Here is a 17,478-nt window from a genome sequence, read left to right as displayed (position 1 = left end):
CTGTGCAATGGGGGCACGGTGGCTTAGTGGGTAGCACGTTCGCCTCACACCTCCAGGGTCGGGGTTCGATTCCCGCCTCTCCTGGTCTGTGTGGAGTTTGTATGTTCTCCCCGTGCCTCGGGGGTTTCCTCCGGGTACTCCGGTTTCCTCCCCCGGTCCAAAGACATGCATGGTAATGACGCCTGAGATAGGCACAGGCTCCCCGTGACCCGAGAAGTTTGGATAAAGCGGTAGAAAATGATTGAGTGTACCTGTGCATAAACCTGACACTTTTGCTGGAGGGAAGTTGAGGGAAGTTACTCTTGAGCACTTAGCGATTCTGTCATCCAGCCACATACACAACTGGTACAAATGATTTTCTTAACTTTAACAGGAATTACATGATTACTATTTTTATTTTTTTTTGAGGATGATGATGATGATGGTGATGAAATTCGAATCTTTGCATGCATTTTCAACCAAAAACAGTTTTTATTTTGTAAATGTTACTTACATTCTGTGCAGCAAAAATATGAAACACATATCAATAAACATTTGTTAGGCTCCATTGATTTCGTACTCACTTTATTTCAAATTTTTTTTCTTTTTCATCTGTTTTTTACTTTACGCTATTGTCGCATTTACACTGAACTATGAATGAAACTTTCCTGAAAGATTTGTAACTGTTACTCCTCTTGGCTCCTCATTCCTGGTAAAGTCATCAACACATATTGTAAATATGATAAACATTAATTGCGTCTAGTGCACACTTGTGAACTCTCATGCATTTGGACAACACCGATCCATTGTTTCCTAAATGTCCTGTATTCCATTTGTAAACTTCAAAAAGCTTTAATATTTCACCCCTGCGCTGATCTTTCACACACCCATCCCTCCACCCGTTCCACCTCCTCAATGAGTCGAGAGGTCGCACCGAAGATCTCGCAGTCAGACTCGTCATCGACCTGAAAATAGGTGTGAACATGGTCAGAAAGATGAAACATTTGGTAACATTAGTTTTATACCAAAGTGCTGTTGAATTCTTGTTGGTCAGAAAGTACTGATTTATGGTATTTACTGGTCTTTATTTAGCATTTTCGTAGGGAGTCACTAGTGTCAGCACCTGTAATTGTATGTTCTAAGGTAGGACTTATGCTATGCTCTGTTTAGCATCATGACAAGATGTCTTATAATGTCTTAAAATCTCAAGTGAGAGAAGAAAGAAACACTTTCGAGGGAACAACTGCCCACATCTGCAATGGTGTTAATGAAGAGAGGAACTTTGTTAGTAGAAGTTCCAGAGCATTAAAAATATCAGCACACCCAGTAATGTTTTATTCATTACATTTACAATGCAGCCGTCTAGTTTGTTCGGTTTAGTTATACATTTTGCTGAAAGGTCAGATTGATGTCAGATGTCAGAGTGGAGATTAAGGTGGAAAATATGAAGCATTTTATACAATATAGATATATTCACTATAAATACCGTATCAGAATCGAAACCATCTCCGGAACTTTGTGGCTGGTTCATTTGCACTAGCATGTGCTTTCCATTGATCTGTGAATGCAGCCAGTCCTACACACACACACACACACACACACACACACACACACACACACACACACACACACACTCTTAATAGCCCAAAGAAACAGAATTTCTGTAAGCTGCACAGATCGACATATATTTACAGCTTATATATATTTGTGTGTGTGTGTGTGTGTGTGTGTGTGTGTGTATACCCTGTTGGATTTTGTTACAGTTGTAAGTTTGGCCTTCCTGAGGGCACAAAACTGTGTAGCTGTTTCACAGTCACCCTGATCACTCCAGAACAAATAAAACACTTCGCCATGAAGATACCACATCTCTGGAAAATCAAAAAAATCCATATTTAGTTTTAGAAGACACAACATTTCTAAATACATTTGGACACCTGATCAGTCCAATATGAACACAGCCACTATAGCGGTAATGCAGTGTTTGTATTCATCAAAAGGTGTTCAATGAGAGGGGGGCACAGTGGCTTAGTGGTTAGCACGTTTGCTTCACACCTCCAGGGTTGGGGGTTCGATTCCCGCCTCTGCCTTGTGTGTGGAGTTTGCATGTTCTCCCCGTGCCTCTGCGGTTTCCTCCGAGCACCCCGGTTTCCTCCCCCGGTCCAAAGACATGCATGGTAGGTTGATTGGCATCTCTGGAAAATTGTCTGTAGTGTGTGTGTGTGTGAGTGAATGTGTGAGTGTGTGTGTGCCCTGCGATGGGTTGGCACTCCATCCAGGGTGTATCCTGCCTTGATGCCTGATGATGCCTGAGATAGGCACAGGCTCCCCGTGACCCGAGAAGTTCGGATAAGCGGTAGAAAATGAGTGAGTGAGTGAGTGAGTGTTCAATGAGGTTGAAAAGTGATCTAAAGTGACAGTCGACAAAAGAACAAGTTCAATGTTTTATTTCACCCTAAAGGAGGAATGCAAAGCCAAGTATCTCTATCTGTCAGATTTACCTTGGTTAGTCTTCTGGTTGTCCAACACTGCTGGCCATATTTGTCTAAAGTGGTGGTCTACAAAAGAACAAATGACTATTATTGGTATCTCTTTTTTCTGTTATTTCTCCCAAAATCATTGTCTGTGTCGGTGTAGTTTACTCTCTCTCTTTACTCTCTTTAATCATTGTTATGATTCTCACACTTGAAGTTAAACACAAACACATTTTCCAAGATAAAATGTACACGACTCACAGTGTATCACCGTAACCAAAAGGACGGCGGTCAGTAAAATGTTCATGATGATAAGTAGCACCATTATCTTCTTCCCTACATTTTAAAAACAATTCATATAAATTAATATCACAATAGTATCTGTTTTAATTATTGACAATAAATGAAATATATAGACCAATCATTAGCCATTTGAACATCCTTTAGTTTGTTCACCTACTGTATCTGTGCATTCAGATTTGAACTCTTTCTTACCCGGAGCATTTCTTGCAGATTCTTTTGATGGGAGCTGCGGTGTCCGGTATATTTCCTCAGTTTTGGTTTGTTTCTCTGGAATTGTTTGTTCATACACATTCTGTGACCTGGAGAGTCTCTGCTGCATCTCCATTGTCCAAAACAATCTTATCTACAATGACCAAAGAGATTGAGGAACCTGGATACGTCAAGCAAGGCTAGAGTTTTTTTTACATTGTGATGACGTGCAACCTCACAGACAGCATTTCACAGACACCAAAAAAAACACATTTCCGCCTAATTGCAGTTTCTGTTCCAGATAAAAACACAAGAAAGTTGATTCAGTATGTTTTATATATTTCTTTTACTCAGACTGTGATAAATATTAATAAGGACATTAAGTTTTCTCTCTGTTTTATCTTCTAAATCAGGGGTATTCAATTAAAATTCAAAGAGGTCCAGTTTCTAAAATTTCCTTCCAGCAAAGGTCCGAATCTTATATTGTCACTTAAAATAGTGTACCCTCATGTTAATAAAATCAATAAAGCACATACATTTCTATATAATTTATTGTCAAATTTCAAGAGTCTGAATGTGTATGGCACTTGAATGGAAAGCAATACTGTAGTTGTCTTTACTACATGTCAAGTAACAGACAACAGAGACTGAATTTCTTCTGAATAAAATAAATAAAAAGTACAAACACAGCTTTGAATGTAACATGTAAAATGTAAAACATTCAGAATCTTCTGAATAAAATAAAAGTGCTTTTAATCTTTAAGAAAAAATTAAACAAAAGACTTTTGAGCTGCCCCTTTTTTTAAACATTAACTACATTAATAACACAGGAACCTTAGGCAAAAAAACATTTCAAGTAAAATAGAACAGGGCAGAATTTACTGAATAAAAGAAAAGTGCAGAGCTTTGAGCAGCTCCCTTTTTCCTCTCTCCTTTCCACCTCTCCTTACTCCCTTTCCATCTTCCGTTCCTAGTGAGAGAAATGGGCATGTAACTGTCCTGCCAGCAGGTTGAATCTTAATTGTCCTGCCAGCGTAATTAGGTGCATTACTGCCACCTTCTGCTCTGGAGTATGGAACAGAAACAATCTGTTTTTGGCTTGGCTTTTGATGACGCTCCTGTCGTAATAACTAGATTAACTGCGCATAAACGAAAGTTTTATCTTTTTATTAATATCAAAGAGCTTAGATAATCTTATAATATTAGATTATAATAAGGAGATGCTTAATATGATAATATTACAATTTTAAAGGGGTCCTGTCCGCCATTTGGTGATGCCCATTCTAAATCCTGAAATACCTGCAAAAAATACCTGCAGGTTAGTATTATGATCTCCATTTTACATAACATCACTGGTCATATGATTTGAACTTAGCTAACAAAATGACACTTAAAAAAAAACACTAGAAGACATGCAAGTTGAATTTATTAAAGAATGAAGTCATACTTAAAAAAATATATTTATAGTGGCTAAAAACAGTTGCTCCATCATCATCATCATCATCATCATCATCATCATCATCAACATCACTTTTTCCAATCTGAAGTTTAATAATACAAAAAAATGCAAGATGCAGCAAATAAAGCAAAGTTAAAAGAAACAGAGATGTTTTAGAGGGAGTAAATTATAACTGTCTACAAAGTTAACTAAACATTTATCACACAAACATTAACACAATAAGTTCTTGTTACAAAAGCTTGTTCTGTAGCTTTTTAGGAAGCTGCAGGCGATGCCACACCCATGGAGCTGAGAAGGTTAAGTGTTTTGTTCTGGGTCCCAACTGTAACAGATTGTTAGTGCCAGTGTCTGTGTCGCCTACCAAACAACCTGAAAGGCCTGCAAAACATGAGACAAACTACTTTTAAGATTTATTCTCTCTTGCCTGTCCTGTTCACAAAATGATGATGAAATACACATGTTGGCTAGCTAGCAGTGTTTATTGACATGTTTGCAAAACATCTTTTTAAATATTATGTAATTAGTTGCTAATAAAATTTTTAAGCTTTAGCAGCACTTGTAATTTATTCACCCTTTTTTATTTAATGAAAGGTCACTGGAGCTAAAATTAATACTGATGCTGTAGAGGTTTGGGATAATTACAGATAACTAGAACAACATGATCCAATACAATGACTGACATTCTGTCTGATTTACATGTTTGGTCTTTGCTGTTGTTTTAACCTCTTGAAATATTTCCGGAATTCTTATTTATTCTTATGAACTCTAATAACTTGAACAACTTAATATGATTTCCCCAATTTCTTATTTACACTCCTATATGTGCACATTGTGCCATCTGTGACTTCTGAAGACATTAAATGCATTTTGTTTATTTTCATTTTAAAAAGGCTGTTAATATTGGTAACAAGTGAGAAAAAAGACAAGACATACTAAGTAAATATTGTATACAAGGCCCTGGGTCAATGTGACATCCATGGAAATGTTAAGCAAAGCATTTATTTATTTATTTGTTTGTTTGTTTGTTTGTTTGTTTATTTATTTATTTATTTATTTATTTATTTATTTATTTATTTATTTTGGTGTTTGGAGCAGGTACTTTACATTTGGACAGAAGCACACACCCATCCCTCTGACTGCTCACTGAGATCAGACGACTCACCAAACGTTGTACAGTTAGGTTCCAAACCCTGAAAAGAGATAAAAAATGAAGGCCAGGAAGATTGTGATGGAACTCAGCTATCCAAAACAATGGAATTTTCTGTATGCTGCAGTCAGGAAAGCACTTTTGTTCCTTGAAGGCAAACACTGAGAATTATTCTAGAATGGGTATGAGGGATAAGAAAAATCTAAAGCATATGATACTGCAAAATACCATATACATCCATGAATGCATATCATCATAATCCAAGTCATTCCTTTTCACCAGCAGGTGCTTTCCATTGATTTGTGATTGCAGCCAGTCCTTCACACACAGACATTGAAACAGAATTAGGACATAATTAGAACATAATACTGTTTTATTCACTTATCGATTCAATATAGGTATTATGGTGGTCCATGTCAACTAACGATATTGGAAAAAAGGAGCTAACAGACATGAGCTGTGGTTAAAAACGAGTGATGACGAGGCCTAAAATCAGTAAATGTGAATCCAGAAACTGCACATATGAGCAACTTAAACTGATAAAATAACCAGTGTAGGTAAAACTAAACTACAGTAACAGTGTTTGAGAGAGAAAATAACTAACACTGCTAGAAGTATTTACACATTTTAACCACAAGCCCAAAATATATAAGGAAACCAAACATCCTGTGCTAAAAGCTGCAATGACCAGAGTGAGATCTACCAAGTGTGTTAAGTGTGTTCACAGAGAATCACTCTATATTACAGGGCTTTGATGCAAAATAAGAGTTTTAGTTTGTTCAATCACTCTGTAAGAATTTATAGACTTATTTCAAAGTCAATTAAAAGCCATGAATAACGCTCCTTGACTCAATTCCTTAAAAGCTCAAATCTCCAAAAAAACAACAACTTTATTTCCTAAAACATATATTTTTAATTATCTTTTCTAATCTTTCTCTCGTGAGCCAGAAGTTTGGATATTCACTTTGAAATACTTCATAAAGCTTTGCTTTGCTGTTTTGAAGGCAATTACACATTGGTTCTTGGCAAATCTAGCAAATCTATTCCTTGAGGTAATAAAGATGGTAATAAAGATTCATCCAAGAGAAAATCAGTCAATTATCCATGTTAAAAACAATACCGGAACAAAGCTTATCATTTAAATGAAATTAATTTGTTACTTGATTTTGTTAATTGTATATAATAAGTATGTATATGTATATTGTGTGTGTGTGTGTGTGTGTGTGTGTGTGTGTGTGTGTGTGTGTGTGTGTGTGTGTGTGTGTGTGTGTGTGTGTATGTGTACCCTGTTGTCTGCTGTTACTGTGGCGAGATTGGCGCGCCGCTCCTGACAAAACTCATAAGCAGTATTGCAGTCACTGTGGTTCATCCAGAACAAATAGAACGTGCCATCATGGAGATACCACATCTCTGGAAGATACAGAAAAATACATAACATTTTTACTGATATATTTGGAATATTGGAAAAAAATGGATTCATCTTTCGGTCAGTATGAATGAACAATATGTTTAATGATTTGATTGGACATTTTACCTTGGTTCATCTTCTGGTCATTAAATTTTTTTTTTTCCTCTATAGCTCTAACTACAATATAAAAAAGATTTTATATATATATATATATATATATATATATATATATATATATATATATATATATGTATATATATATATATATATATATATATATATATATATATATATATATATATATATATATATATATATATATATATATATATATATATGTATTTATATTTATATTTATGTCCATTTATGTCCTTTTAAACATTGAATTCAGGTTGTGCTTTGTTCCCACACGAAGGTGTGATATATTGAAAGCACATATACACCAAGTGAATGAACAATATGTTTAATGATTTGATTGGACATTTTACCTTGGCTTATCTTCTGGGCATTTAACACTGCTTCTTCCCCTTCTTCCCCACTTTGGTGATCTACAAGATGGTGGTGATCTACAAGATAAAAAAGGTTATATATATATATATATATATATATATATATATATATATATATATATATATATATATATATATATATATATATATATATGTCCACTTATGTCCTTTTAAACAATGAATTCAGGTTGTGCTGTGAACCCACACGAAGGTGATACACTGAATGCACATACTGTAGACCAAGTGACATTTTGCATGCAACAAACAGATAAAACTCACAGTGTATCCCCACAACGAAAAGGATGGTGGTCAGTAAGAGGATGTTTATGATGAGGAGTGGAACAGTTATCTTTTTCCCTACATGCGTGAAACAAAACTTCAATTTAATATCACAATGAAAATGATCACAGTGGGTGATTGAAGTGTTTTCCTTTTCCTTTTTTTTCCAGATACTAGTCTACGTCTATAATTTCAAAGCATTCATTCAAATGTACACAGTTTTATACACTCTGGCATTCAATCAGCAGTTTGTCCATCCATCTGTGTGTTCATCCATCCACCCCTTACTTACCTGAAGCTTTTCTTGTGATTACTGTTGGTGGTGTCTGCAGAGTTGGTGAGGTCTGTAGAGTCTGATAGATGTCCTCAGTCTTTCTTTGTTCTTGAATGTCATACACATTTAGTGACACACAATGCTTCTGCTGCAGATCCATCGTTCAACAATCAGCCAAAGAGACCGACAAACTCATATACACCAAGCAAGACTTGTGGTTTTAAATGCTGTCCTGAAACCTCTGACACACTAAGTGTTAACACAGCACATGTACAGCCCACTTCTCCTCCTACTTCTGTATTTTTTCTCATACATGATAAAAATAGATGTATGGTCCAGTAAAAAAAAAAAAAAAAAAAAAAAAAAAAAAAAAAAAAGGAAGGTGTACATGGTAGTCTTGTGAGGTTTAATTGTAAATGAAAAACCTAAACCATTTTGTAAGTTTAGGATAGAAAATAAGTGCAATTTTTATGAAGTAAATCATCGCTAGAAGTTTTAGACATAAAATCATCCCAAAAGGAAACAGTACCATACAGCCAGTCAGAATGATATTTACTGAAATTAAAGACAATAAGACAACAATTGATAATGAATGAAAAATGGTTTAAAAAGAAAAAGAATGTGTGTTAGCCTACAAAATAAACAGCTTTTACTGAGACCTGGAGTTAAAAATGTAACCAACACAGGAAATATTCATAGTGAAAATGAAAGATTGAAGAGGTCTTTGGAGAGAAATGGTGGGAGACTGCTTTCTTCCATTTTACTGTTTCTGATGAAGTTCAGAAGAAGAATATTGAGGAATTTATCCAATCAGGAGACCAGATAGGTCCAGAGACTTGTAAAGAACTGTGGGAATAGGTTTCACTGTCTCAATATTAAAGAGAGTGAAGATGGTTCTCAGGTATCAGAGCTGCTGGAGAAGATAGAGAAGATGGTGGTCAGAAATAAAGGAAGATTCCTCAGCAGTGAGCTCTACCTGGAAACAGAGTCTAAGATTGAAAAAATAATTTTGTGTATTAAAGAAAAGAAGATAGCCAAAGAAGAACGAGAAGTGGAAGTGAAACTAGAGGAGGAGCTCCAGAAATCTCTGAAAAAGATAGAAGGAATGATCCAAGAGCATGAAAAAGATATTACACAGCTGAACAATCAAGTAGCTGATCTGGAAGGAAAAATTAAAGAGGAAATGGATGAAGTGAAAAAAGAAAAACTGAAAGGGGAACTAGATGGAGAGATGCAAAAGAGGACAAAGATTGACAATGTAATTAATATACTAAATGAAAAAGTAGAGTGGGAGAGGAGAGAGTTGAAGGGGATACTCAGACAAAAGGTGGAAGATATAAGGAAGGCCTATGAAGGAGAGGCTGGAATGGAGGAAGAGAGAAGACTTGTGAAAATCATGATTCCTGAAATCCAGAGATATATTTTGACCTCCAAATCAAAGATGGAGGAATATTTCAGAGGACAGATGGAAGAGAAGTATAGAGAGCTGGAGTTACTGAAAAAGACACTGACCCAGCTTAGAGAAGAGAAAAACGAACCCGTTTTGGGAAAAGAGGCTCATAATGAGTCTGGAGAAACCGCCTTCAAAAACAAGTGGAGGAAACATGGTGGGAGTTTATGATTACTCAGGATTTCACAATGTTTGTACCTGTGCAATGGGGGCACGGTGGCTTAGTGGGTAGCACGTTCGCCTCACACCTCCAGGGTCGGGGTTCGATTCCCGCCTCTCCTGGTCTGTGTGGAGTTTGTATGTTCTCCCCGTGCCTCGGGGGTTTCCTCCGGGTACTCCGGTTTCCTCCCCCGGTCCAAAGACATGCATGGTAATGACGCCTGAGATAGGCACAGGCTCCCCGTGACCCGAGAAGTTTGGATAAAGCGGTAGAAAATGATTGAGTGTACCTGTGCATAAACCTGACACTTTTGCTGGAGGGAAGTTGAGGGAAGTTACTCTTGAGCACTTAGCGATTCTGTCATCCAGCCACATACACAACTGGTACAAATGATTTTCTTAACTTTAACAGGAATTACATGATTACTATTTTTATTTTTTTTTGAGGATGATGATGATGATGGTGATGAAATTCGAATCTTTGCATGCATTTTCAACCAAAAACAGTTTTTATTTTGTAAATGTTACTTACATTCTGTGCAGCAAAAATATGAAACACATATCAATAAACATTTGTTAGGCTCCATTGATTTCGTACTCACTTTATTTCAAATTTTTTTTCTTTTTCATCTGTTTTTTACTTTACGCTATTGTCGCATTTACACTGAACTATGAATGAAACTTTCCTGAAAGATTTGTAACTGTTACTCCTCTTGGCTCCTCATTCCTGGTAAAGTCATCAACACATATTGTAAATATGATAAACATTAATTGCGTCTAGTGCACACTTGTGAACTCTCATGCATTTGGACAACACCGATCCATTGTTTCCTAAATGTCCTGTATTCCATTTGTAAACTTCAAAAAGCTTTAATATTTCACCCCTGCGCTGATCTTTCACACACCCATCCCTCCACCCGTTCCACCTCCTCAATGAGTCGAGAGGTCGCACCGAAGATCTCGCAGTCAGACTCGTCATCGACCTGAAAATAGGTGTGAACATGGTCAGAAAGATGAAACATTTGGTAACATTAGTTTTATACCAAAGTGCTGTTGAATTCTTGTTGGTCAGAAAGTACTGATTTATGGTATTTACTGGTCTTTATTTAGCATTTTCGTAGGGAGTCACTAGTGTCAGCACCTGTAATTGTATGTTCTAAGGTAGGACTTATGCTATGCTCTGTTTAGCATCATGACAAGATGTCTTATAATGTCTTAAAATCTCAAGTGAGAGAAGAAAGAAACACTTTCGAGGGAACAACTGCCCACATCTGCAATGGTGTTAATGAAGAGAGGAACTTTGTTAGTAGAAGTTCCAGAGCATTAAAAATATCAGCACACCCAGTAATGTTTTATTCATTACATTTACAATGCAGCCGTCTAGTTTGTTCGGTTTAGTTATACATTTTGCTGAAAGGTCAGATTGATGTCAGATGTCAGAGTGGAGATTAAGGTGGAAAATATGAAGCATTTTATACAATATAGATATATTCACTATAAATACCGTATCAGAATCGAAACCATCTCCGGAACTTTGTGGCTGGTTCATTTGCACTAGCATGTGCTTTCCATTGATCTGTGAATGCAGCCAGTCCTACACACACATACACACACACACACACACACACACACACACACACACACACACACACACACACACTCTTAATAGCCCAAAGAAACAGAATTTCTGTAAGCTGCACAGATCGACATATATTTACAGCTTATATATATTTGTGTGTGTGTGTGTGTGTGTGTGTGTGTGTGTATACCCTGTTGGATTTTGTTACAGTTGTAAGTTTGGCCTTCCTGAGGGCACAAAACTGTGTAGCTGTTTCACAGTCACCCTGATCACTCCAGAACAAATAAAACACTTCGCCATGAAGATACCACATCTCTGGAAAATCAAAAAAATCCATATTTAGTTTTAGAAGACACAACATTTCTAAATATATTTGGACACCTGATCAGTCCAATATGAACACAGCCACTATAGCGGTAATGCAGTGTTTGTATTCATCAAAAGGTGTTCAATGAGAGGGGGGCACAGTGGCTTAGTGGTTAGCACGTTTGCTTCACACCTCCAGGGTTGGGGGTTCGATTCCCGCCTCTGCCTTGTGTGTGGAGTTTGCATGTTCTCCCCGTGCCTCTGCGGTTTCCTCCGAGCACCCCGGTTTCATCCCCCGGTCCAAAGACATGCATGGTAGGTTGATTGGCATCCCTGGAAAATTGTCTGTAGTGTGTAAGTGTGTGAGTGAATGTGTGAGTGTGTGTGTGCCCTGCGATGGGTTGGCACTCCATCCAGGGTGTATCCTGCCTTGATGCCTGATGATGCCTGAGATAGGCACAGGCTCCCCGTGACCCGAGAAGTTCGGATAAGCGGTAGAAAATGAGTGAGTGAGTGAGTGAGTGTTCAATGAGGTTGAAAAGTGATCTAAAGTGACAGTCGACAAAAGAACAAGTTCAATGTTTTATTTCACCCTAAAGGAGGAATGCAAAGCCAAGTATCTCTATCTGTCAGATTTACCTTGGTTAGTCTTCTGGTTGTCCAACACTGCTGGCCATATTTGTCTAAAGTGGTGGTCTACAAAAGAACAAATGACTATTAATGGTATCTCTTTTTTCTGTTATTTCTCCCAAAATCATTGTCTGTGTCGGTGTAGTTTACTCTCTGTACTTAAATCAGTAACTAATCATTGTTATGATTCTCACACTTGAAGTTAAACACAAACACATTTTCCAAGATAAAATGTACACGACTCACAGTGTATCACCGTAACCAAAAGGACGGCGGTCAGTAAAATGTTCATGATGATAAGTAGCACCATTATCTTCTTCCCTACATTTTAAAAACAATTCATATAAATTAATATCACAATAGTATCTGTTTTAATTATTGACAATAAATGAAATATATAGACCAATCATTAGCCATTCGAACATCCTTTAGTTTGTTCACCTACTGGATCTGTGCATTCAGATTTTAACTCTTGATTACCTGGAGCATTTCTTGCAGAATATTTTGGTGGGAGCTGCCGGTATGTTGTCTCAGTTTTGGTTTGTTTCTCTTTGTTTGTTCATACACATTCTGTGACCTGGAGAGTCTCTGCTGCATCTCCATTGTCCAAAACAATCTTATCTACAATGACCAAAGAGATTGAGGAACCTGGATACGTCAAGCAAGGCTAGAGTTTTTTTTACATTGTGATGACGTGCAACCTCACAGACAGCATTTCACAGACACCAAAAAAAACACATTTCCGCCTAATTGCAGTTTCTGTTCCAGATAAAAACACAAGAAAGTTGATTCAGTATGTTTTATATATTTCTTTTACTCAGACTGTGATAAATATTAATAAGGACATGAAGTATTCTCTCTGTTTTATCTTCTAAATCAGGGGTATTCAATTAAAATTCAAAGAGGTCCAGTTTCTAAAATTTCCTTCCAGCAAAGGTCCGAATCTTATATTGTCACTTAAAATAGTGTACCCTCATGTTAATAAAATCAATAAAGCACATACATTTCTATATAATTTATTGTCAAATTTCAAGAGTCTGAATGTGTATGGCACTTGAATGGAAAGCAATACTGTAGTTGTCTTTACTACATGTCAAGTAACAGACAACAGAGACTGAATTTCTTCTGAATAAAATAAATAAAAAGTACAAACACAGCTTTGAATGTAACATGTAAAATGTAAAACATTCAGAATCTTCTGATTAATAAGGAGGTTATTAAGGAGTTTTAAAGGGAAAAAAGTGTTTGTAGTATGACAGTCCTGTATGTATTTGAGTATGTTTATATACGTTTGTTTTTGATCTTGTTGTTTTGTCTCCTTGAGCTTGGTGTTTTGTCTCACTTTTTGTTTTGTTTTGTTTTTTCTTCTTTTCTTGTCTTTCCTCTGTACAGCTGTAAAACTAAAAAAATAAATAAATAAATGGTGTCAGGGATCAGTCCGGACTTCTGGCTACTGTTATTGTTGTTGTCACATGTCTGCCCCGCCTTCGTCTGCTCCTCCCTGTCTCCACACCTGTTCCTAATTGTGTCTCGTTATCTTATGTATTAAAGTGAGCAGCATTGCCGATGGCAGCGTGGAATCATTAGTTACGTGTGCCTTAGTCATTGTTAAGTGTCGTCATTTGTATTGTCTTAGTTCTCATCTTTTACTGTCTTGTCTTTATTGCGTATGGGTCTGTCTCCTTCCTCCCCTGGTCCCCTGTCTAAACCATGTTGTACAGTAGGTTTAGGATAGAAAATAAGTGCTCATTGAATGCAACAAATCATTTTTGTTTACTTGGCAATTTTTATGAAGTAAGTCATTGCTAGAAGTTTTAGACATAAAATCTTTGAACTTAGTTAACAAAATGAGACTTGGGGGAAAAAAACACTAGAAGACATGCAAGTTGAATTTATTCAAGAATGAAGTCATAAAATATATATTTATAGTGGCTAAAAACAGTTGTTCCATCATCATCATCACTTTTTCCAATCTTAAATTTAATAATACAAAAAAATGCAAGATGCCGCAAATGAAGCAAAGTTAAAAGAAACAGAGATGTTTTAGAGGGAGTCTGAGTAGAGGGAGTAAATTATAACTGTCTACAAAGTTAACCAAACATTTATCACACAAACATTAACACAATTAGTTGCTTATTCTGTTGCTTTTTAGGAAGCTGAGGTCGATGCCACACGCACGGAGCTGAGAAGGTTAAGAGTTCTGTTCTGGGTCCCAACTGTAGCAGATGGTCAGTGCCAGTGTCTGAATCGCCTACCAAACCTCAAAACCCTGCAAAATATGAGACAAACATTACTTTAACATTTATTCTCTCTTGCCTGTCCTGTTCACAAAATGATTATGAAATACACATGTTGGCTAGCTAGCAGTGTTTATTTATGTTTGCAAAACATCTTTTTTAATATTATGTAATTAGTTGCTAATAGAATTTTTAAGCTTTAGCAGCACAAGTTAGTTTTGAAAACACAAGATCAACTTCCAGAGTTGGCCTTACCTTGAACACAGGTCCTTCGGTCTTCTAACAAAGGATCCTCTTCAAGTTCTTCTACCTAAACTATTGTTTGAATCTTTAGATGAAGGTGTCAGACTTAGACCTTTTTGTCTTGCTTTTATTAAAAGCAATGTAATACAGATAGATGTGTGTAATATAGAGTAAAGTAAAATAAAATAAACATACAAATAAAAATCTCCTTCAAATAATCAAACAGTATTAGAATAAGTAAAACTAATTAGAATGCAAAGACAGTAACAAACCCAGATACTCTCTCCAAGTGTACGCCTGCATTTGTATAGTATAACATGCACTGAGCCTGCCTACAATAGAATGCACACTTAGATAACATTTCCCTGGTTTTTTATACTTTATGACATTTTAAATTGGATTTCGTTGTGAGTTCTGACCTCTTTGGACCTTACATCGTCCAAATCAATTAACATTACCGGCTGTGACACTTGGAGTGTTAAACATGTTTATTCCTCATCTCTAAAGGTTAATAATTGTATATGGTTATATGGTTGCAGTTAACCTCCTATAGCTGAAAAGCTGTGGTTACATATGACTGATACTTTGTGGTTTCAGTAACTAGAGCATAATGTTCTCAGCCAAATTCTCGTAACAAGGTTTGAAATATGTTATCAATATTTTCACTGCGAGTGCTATACTATGACATGAGCAAATTCTAAAGTGGATAAGTGTCACAGTGAGCTTTAATAATTTCACTGCAAAAATCATAATCATACAAGATCTAATTCAAAGTAGACTTAGCAACCTATTCATTCATTTATCAAAAAGAATATATGAAAAGAAAAGAGATTCAGAGTTCTCTTGAACTTCTGGAAATAAAACTTTCTTTCTTCTTTCTTTCAGTATCTTCTTCCAGCTATAAAGAGACAGCGTCTGATCAGTTGTCTTCTTTTAGTCATTCATATTTAACTGTTTTATGTCCTTAACCAAATGCTCACTCTTTTAGATTTTCTTCTCCATCTCTGCCTGTTTTTTTAGCCTTACGCCTTTCCTTTCTTTTCTTGTTTTTCTGCTTCTTTCTATTATTGATCTTTGTTTGTCTTCTTACTGACAGATTTATGATTGACCTAGGTGTATCTTTGTAATGAGGTGGGTTGCATTCTTGTTCAGCATAGCATTGAGATCTGAAAAATTCTGCATCTCCATCTTTAGGAGTCCCGGCAGATGCTCTTACAACAATATCAATACAGGAACGTACACTTCTTCCACACATTTAAACCTCATACAAGCGAATATCACAGGGCTTTGATGCAAAATAAAAGAGTTTTAGTTTGTCCAATCACTCTGTAAGAATTTACAAAGTTACTTCAATGTCAATTTAATGCCATGAGATGAAGAAGGACCGATCTACTGATTCTTAACATGTCATCAGAAGGAAATAGGATGTAAGAAATATAACAATTATGGACAATTATGGATGTTCTGATATTATTACTACAAAAATAATGTTTTATTAACACCGTGAAGCTTTTCGTGAAGAAATGTTTATTTAAAATTTTGGAACAAATCTCCTATGAACATTCATCAGTACCCTTGACTTTGTCTTTTCTTTCTGGAAAAGTTAATGTTTGATTCAGTTAAAAAAAGTGGGGTGTGTGTGTGTGCGTGTGTGTGTGTGTGTGTGTGTGTGTGTGTGTGTGTGTGTGTGTGTGTGTGTGTGTGTGTGTGTGTGTGTGTGTGTGTGTGTGTGTGTGTGATTTTACCAGGGGGAAAAGATCAAGCACATTCATTGCTAACAAATAACAGAAAGTCTATTAGAAGATTGACTTATAATTTTAGATGTATAACCTTGTTAATGTATTTCCCTGCAAGATCGTTGACACTTGTTCTATTATTGTTGTTGTTGTTGGTGGAACTAAGTGTCCTAAATTTTCTTTGGGTGAAATTGCAGTCAATATAAATAAATGAATGAATGAATGAATGAATGAATGAATAAATAAATAAATTAAAGCCATATGGAATAAGATGTGAATTAAGCAAGAATGAGGTCACTTGCTGGACATCATACTGTATGTCTAATACCTTCATTGACTATTTGGACACTATGTCCAGTAGATGGTAGCAGATACATGCTACAGATAAAAAACAAAAACAAAAGCAATATCAAGTATTTGTTTACTTGTTCATTTTTAGTACGCCAGTCAATATTAGAGGTTTAAGACGTAAAAATCATACCCAAAGGATATTTGGGAGATTTACTGAAATCATAGACAAACCATTTTAACAAAAGAAACCATAACAGGGCCTATGAAGGAGAGGATGGAATGGAGGAAGAGAGAAGACTTGTGAAAATCATGATTCCTGAAATCCAGAGATATATATTGACCTCCAAACCAAAGCTAGAGGAATATTTCATAGGATAGAGAGCTGGGGTTACTGAAAAAGACACTGACCCAGCTTAAAGAAGAGAAAAACGAACATATTGGGAAATGAGGCTCATAATCTGGAGAAACCGCTTTGAAAAGCAAGTGGAGGAAACATGGTGGGAGTTTATGATTACTGAGGATTTCACAATATTTTTAAAAACAGTGATGGTGAGATTTATTCATGTGAACCTGTGCATAAACCTGACACTTTTGCTGGAGGGAAGTTACTCTTGAGTGCTTAGCGATTCTGTCATCCAGTCACATACACAACTGGTGCAAATGATGTTCTTAACTTTAATATGAATTACATAATTACAAAAGAGCTCCATTGTCCAAAGAAATCTTATCTACAATGACCAAAGAGAATGAAGAACCTGGATATGTAAAGCAAGGCTAGAGTTTTTTTTACATTGTGATGAAGTGCAACCTCACACAGCATTTCACAGCC

The 17,478-nt window shown here is 36.2% G+C and overlaps 2 protein-coding genes across 2 annotated transcripts in view; one reads left to right on the top strand and one right to left on the bottom strand.

Moving 5' to 3' along the window:
- Positions 1-8,848: 8,848 nt before the first annotated feature.
- LOC125140312 lies at positions 8,849-9,666 on the top strand. The gene has a single exon (XM_047809454.1). It carries the CDS (start codon positions 8,950-8,952, stop codon positions 9,637-9,639), a length of 690 nt encoding a protein of 229 aa, XP_047665410.1. The 5' UTR covers positions 8,849-8,949; the 3' UTR covers positions 9,640-9,666.
- Positions 9,667-10,038: 372 nt separating this feature from the next.
- The window catches only part of LOC113640209, a 32,521-nt gene continuing 25,081 nt past the window's right edge, over positions 10,039-17,478 (bottom strand). Inside the window, exons 2-6 of the mRNA XM_047809460.1 lie at positions 12,389-12,463; positions 12,152-12,208; positions 11,397-11,521; positions 11,132-11,221; positions 10,039-10,610 (exon numbers count right to left, since the gene is read on the bottom strand). Coding sequence (XP_047665416.1) covers positions 10,506-10,610; positions 11,132-11,221; positions 11,397-11,521; positions 12,152-12,208; positions 12,389-12,463 — 452 coding nt within the window. The 3' untranslated portion in view covers positions 10,039-10,505. The remainder of the gene's footprint in view (positions 10,611-11,131; positions 11,222-11,396; positions 11,522-12,151; positions 12,209-12,388; positions 12,464-17,478) is intronic.

Source organism: Tachysurus fulvidraco, chromosome 26 (assembly GCF_022655615.1).
Source record: "Tachysurus fulvidraco isolate hzauxx_2018 chromosome 26, HZAU_PFXX_2.0, whole genome shotgun sequence".
In the NCBI taxonomy this organism is placed as follows: Eukaryota; Metazoa; Chordata; class Actinopteri; order Siluriformes; family Bagridae; genus Tachysurus; species Tachysurus fulvidraco.
The sequence above is the reverse complement of the archived record's forward strand: the minus strand, read 5'-3'. Positions and strand labels throughout refer to the sequence as shown.

Bases quoted from the DNA above. Each gene is read 5' to 3' on its own strand.
- LOC125140312 (XM_047809454.1), top strand. From the start codon at position 8,950: ATGGTGGTCAGAAATAAAGGAAGATTCCTCAGCAGTGAGCTCTACCTG.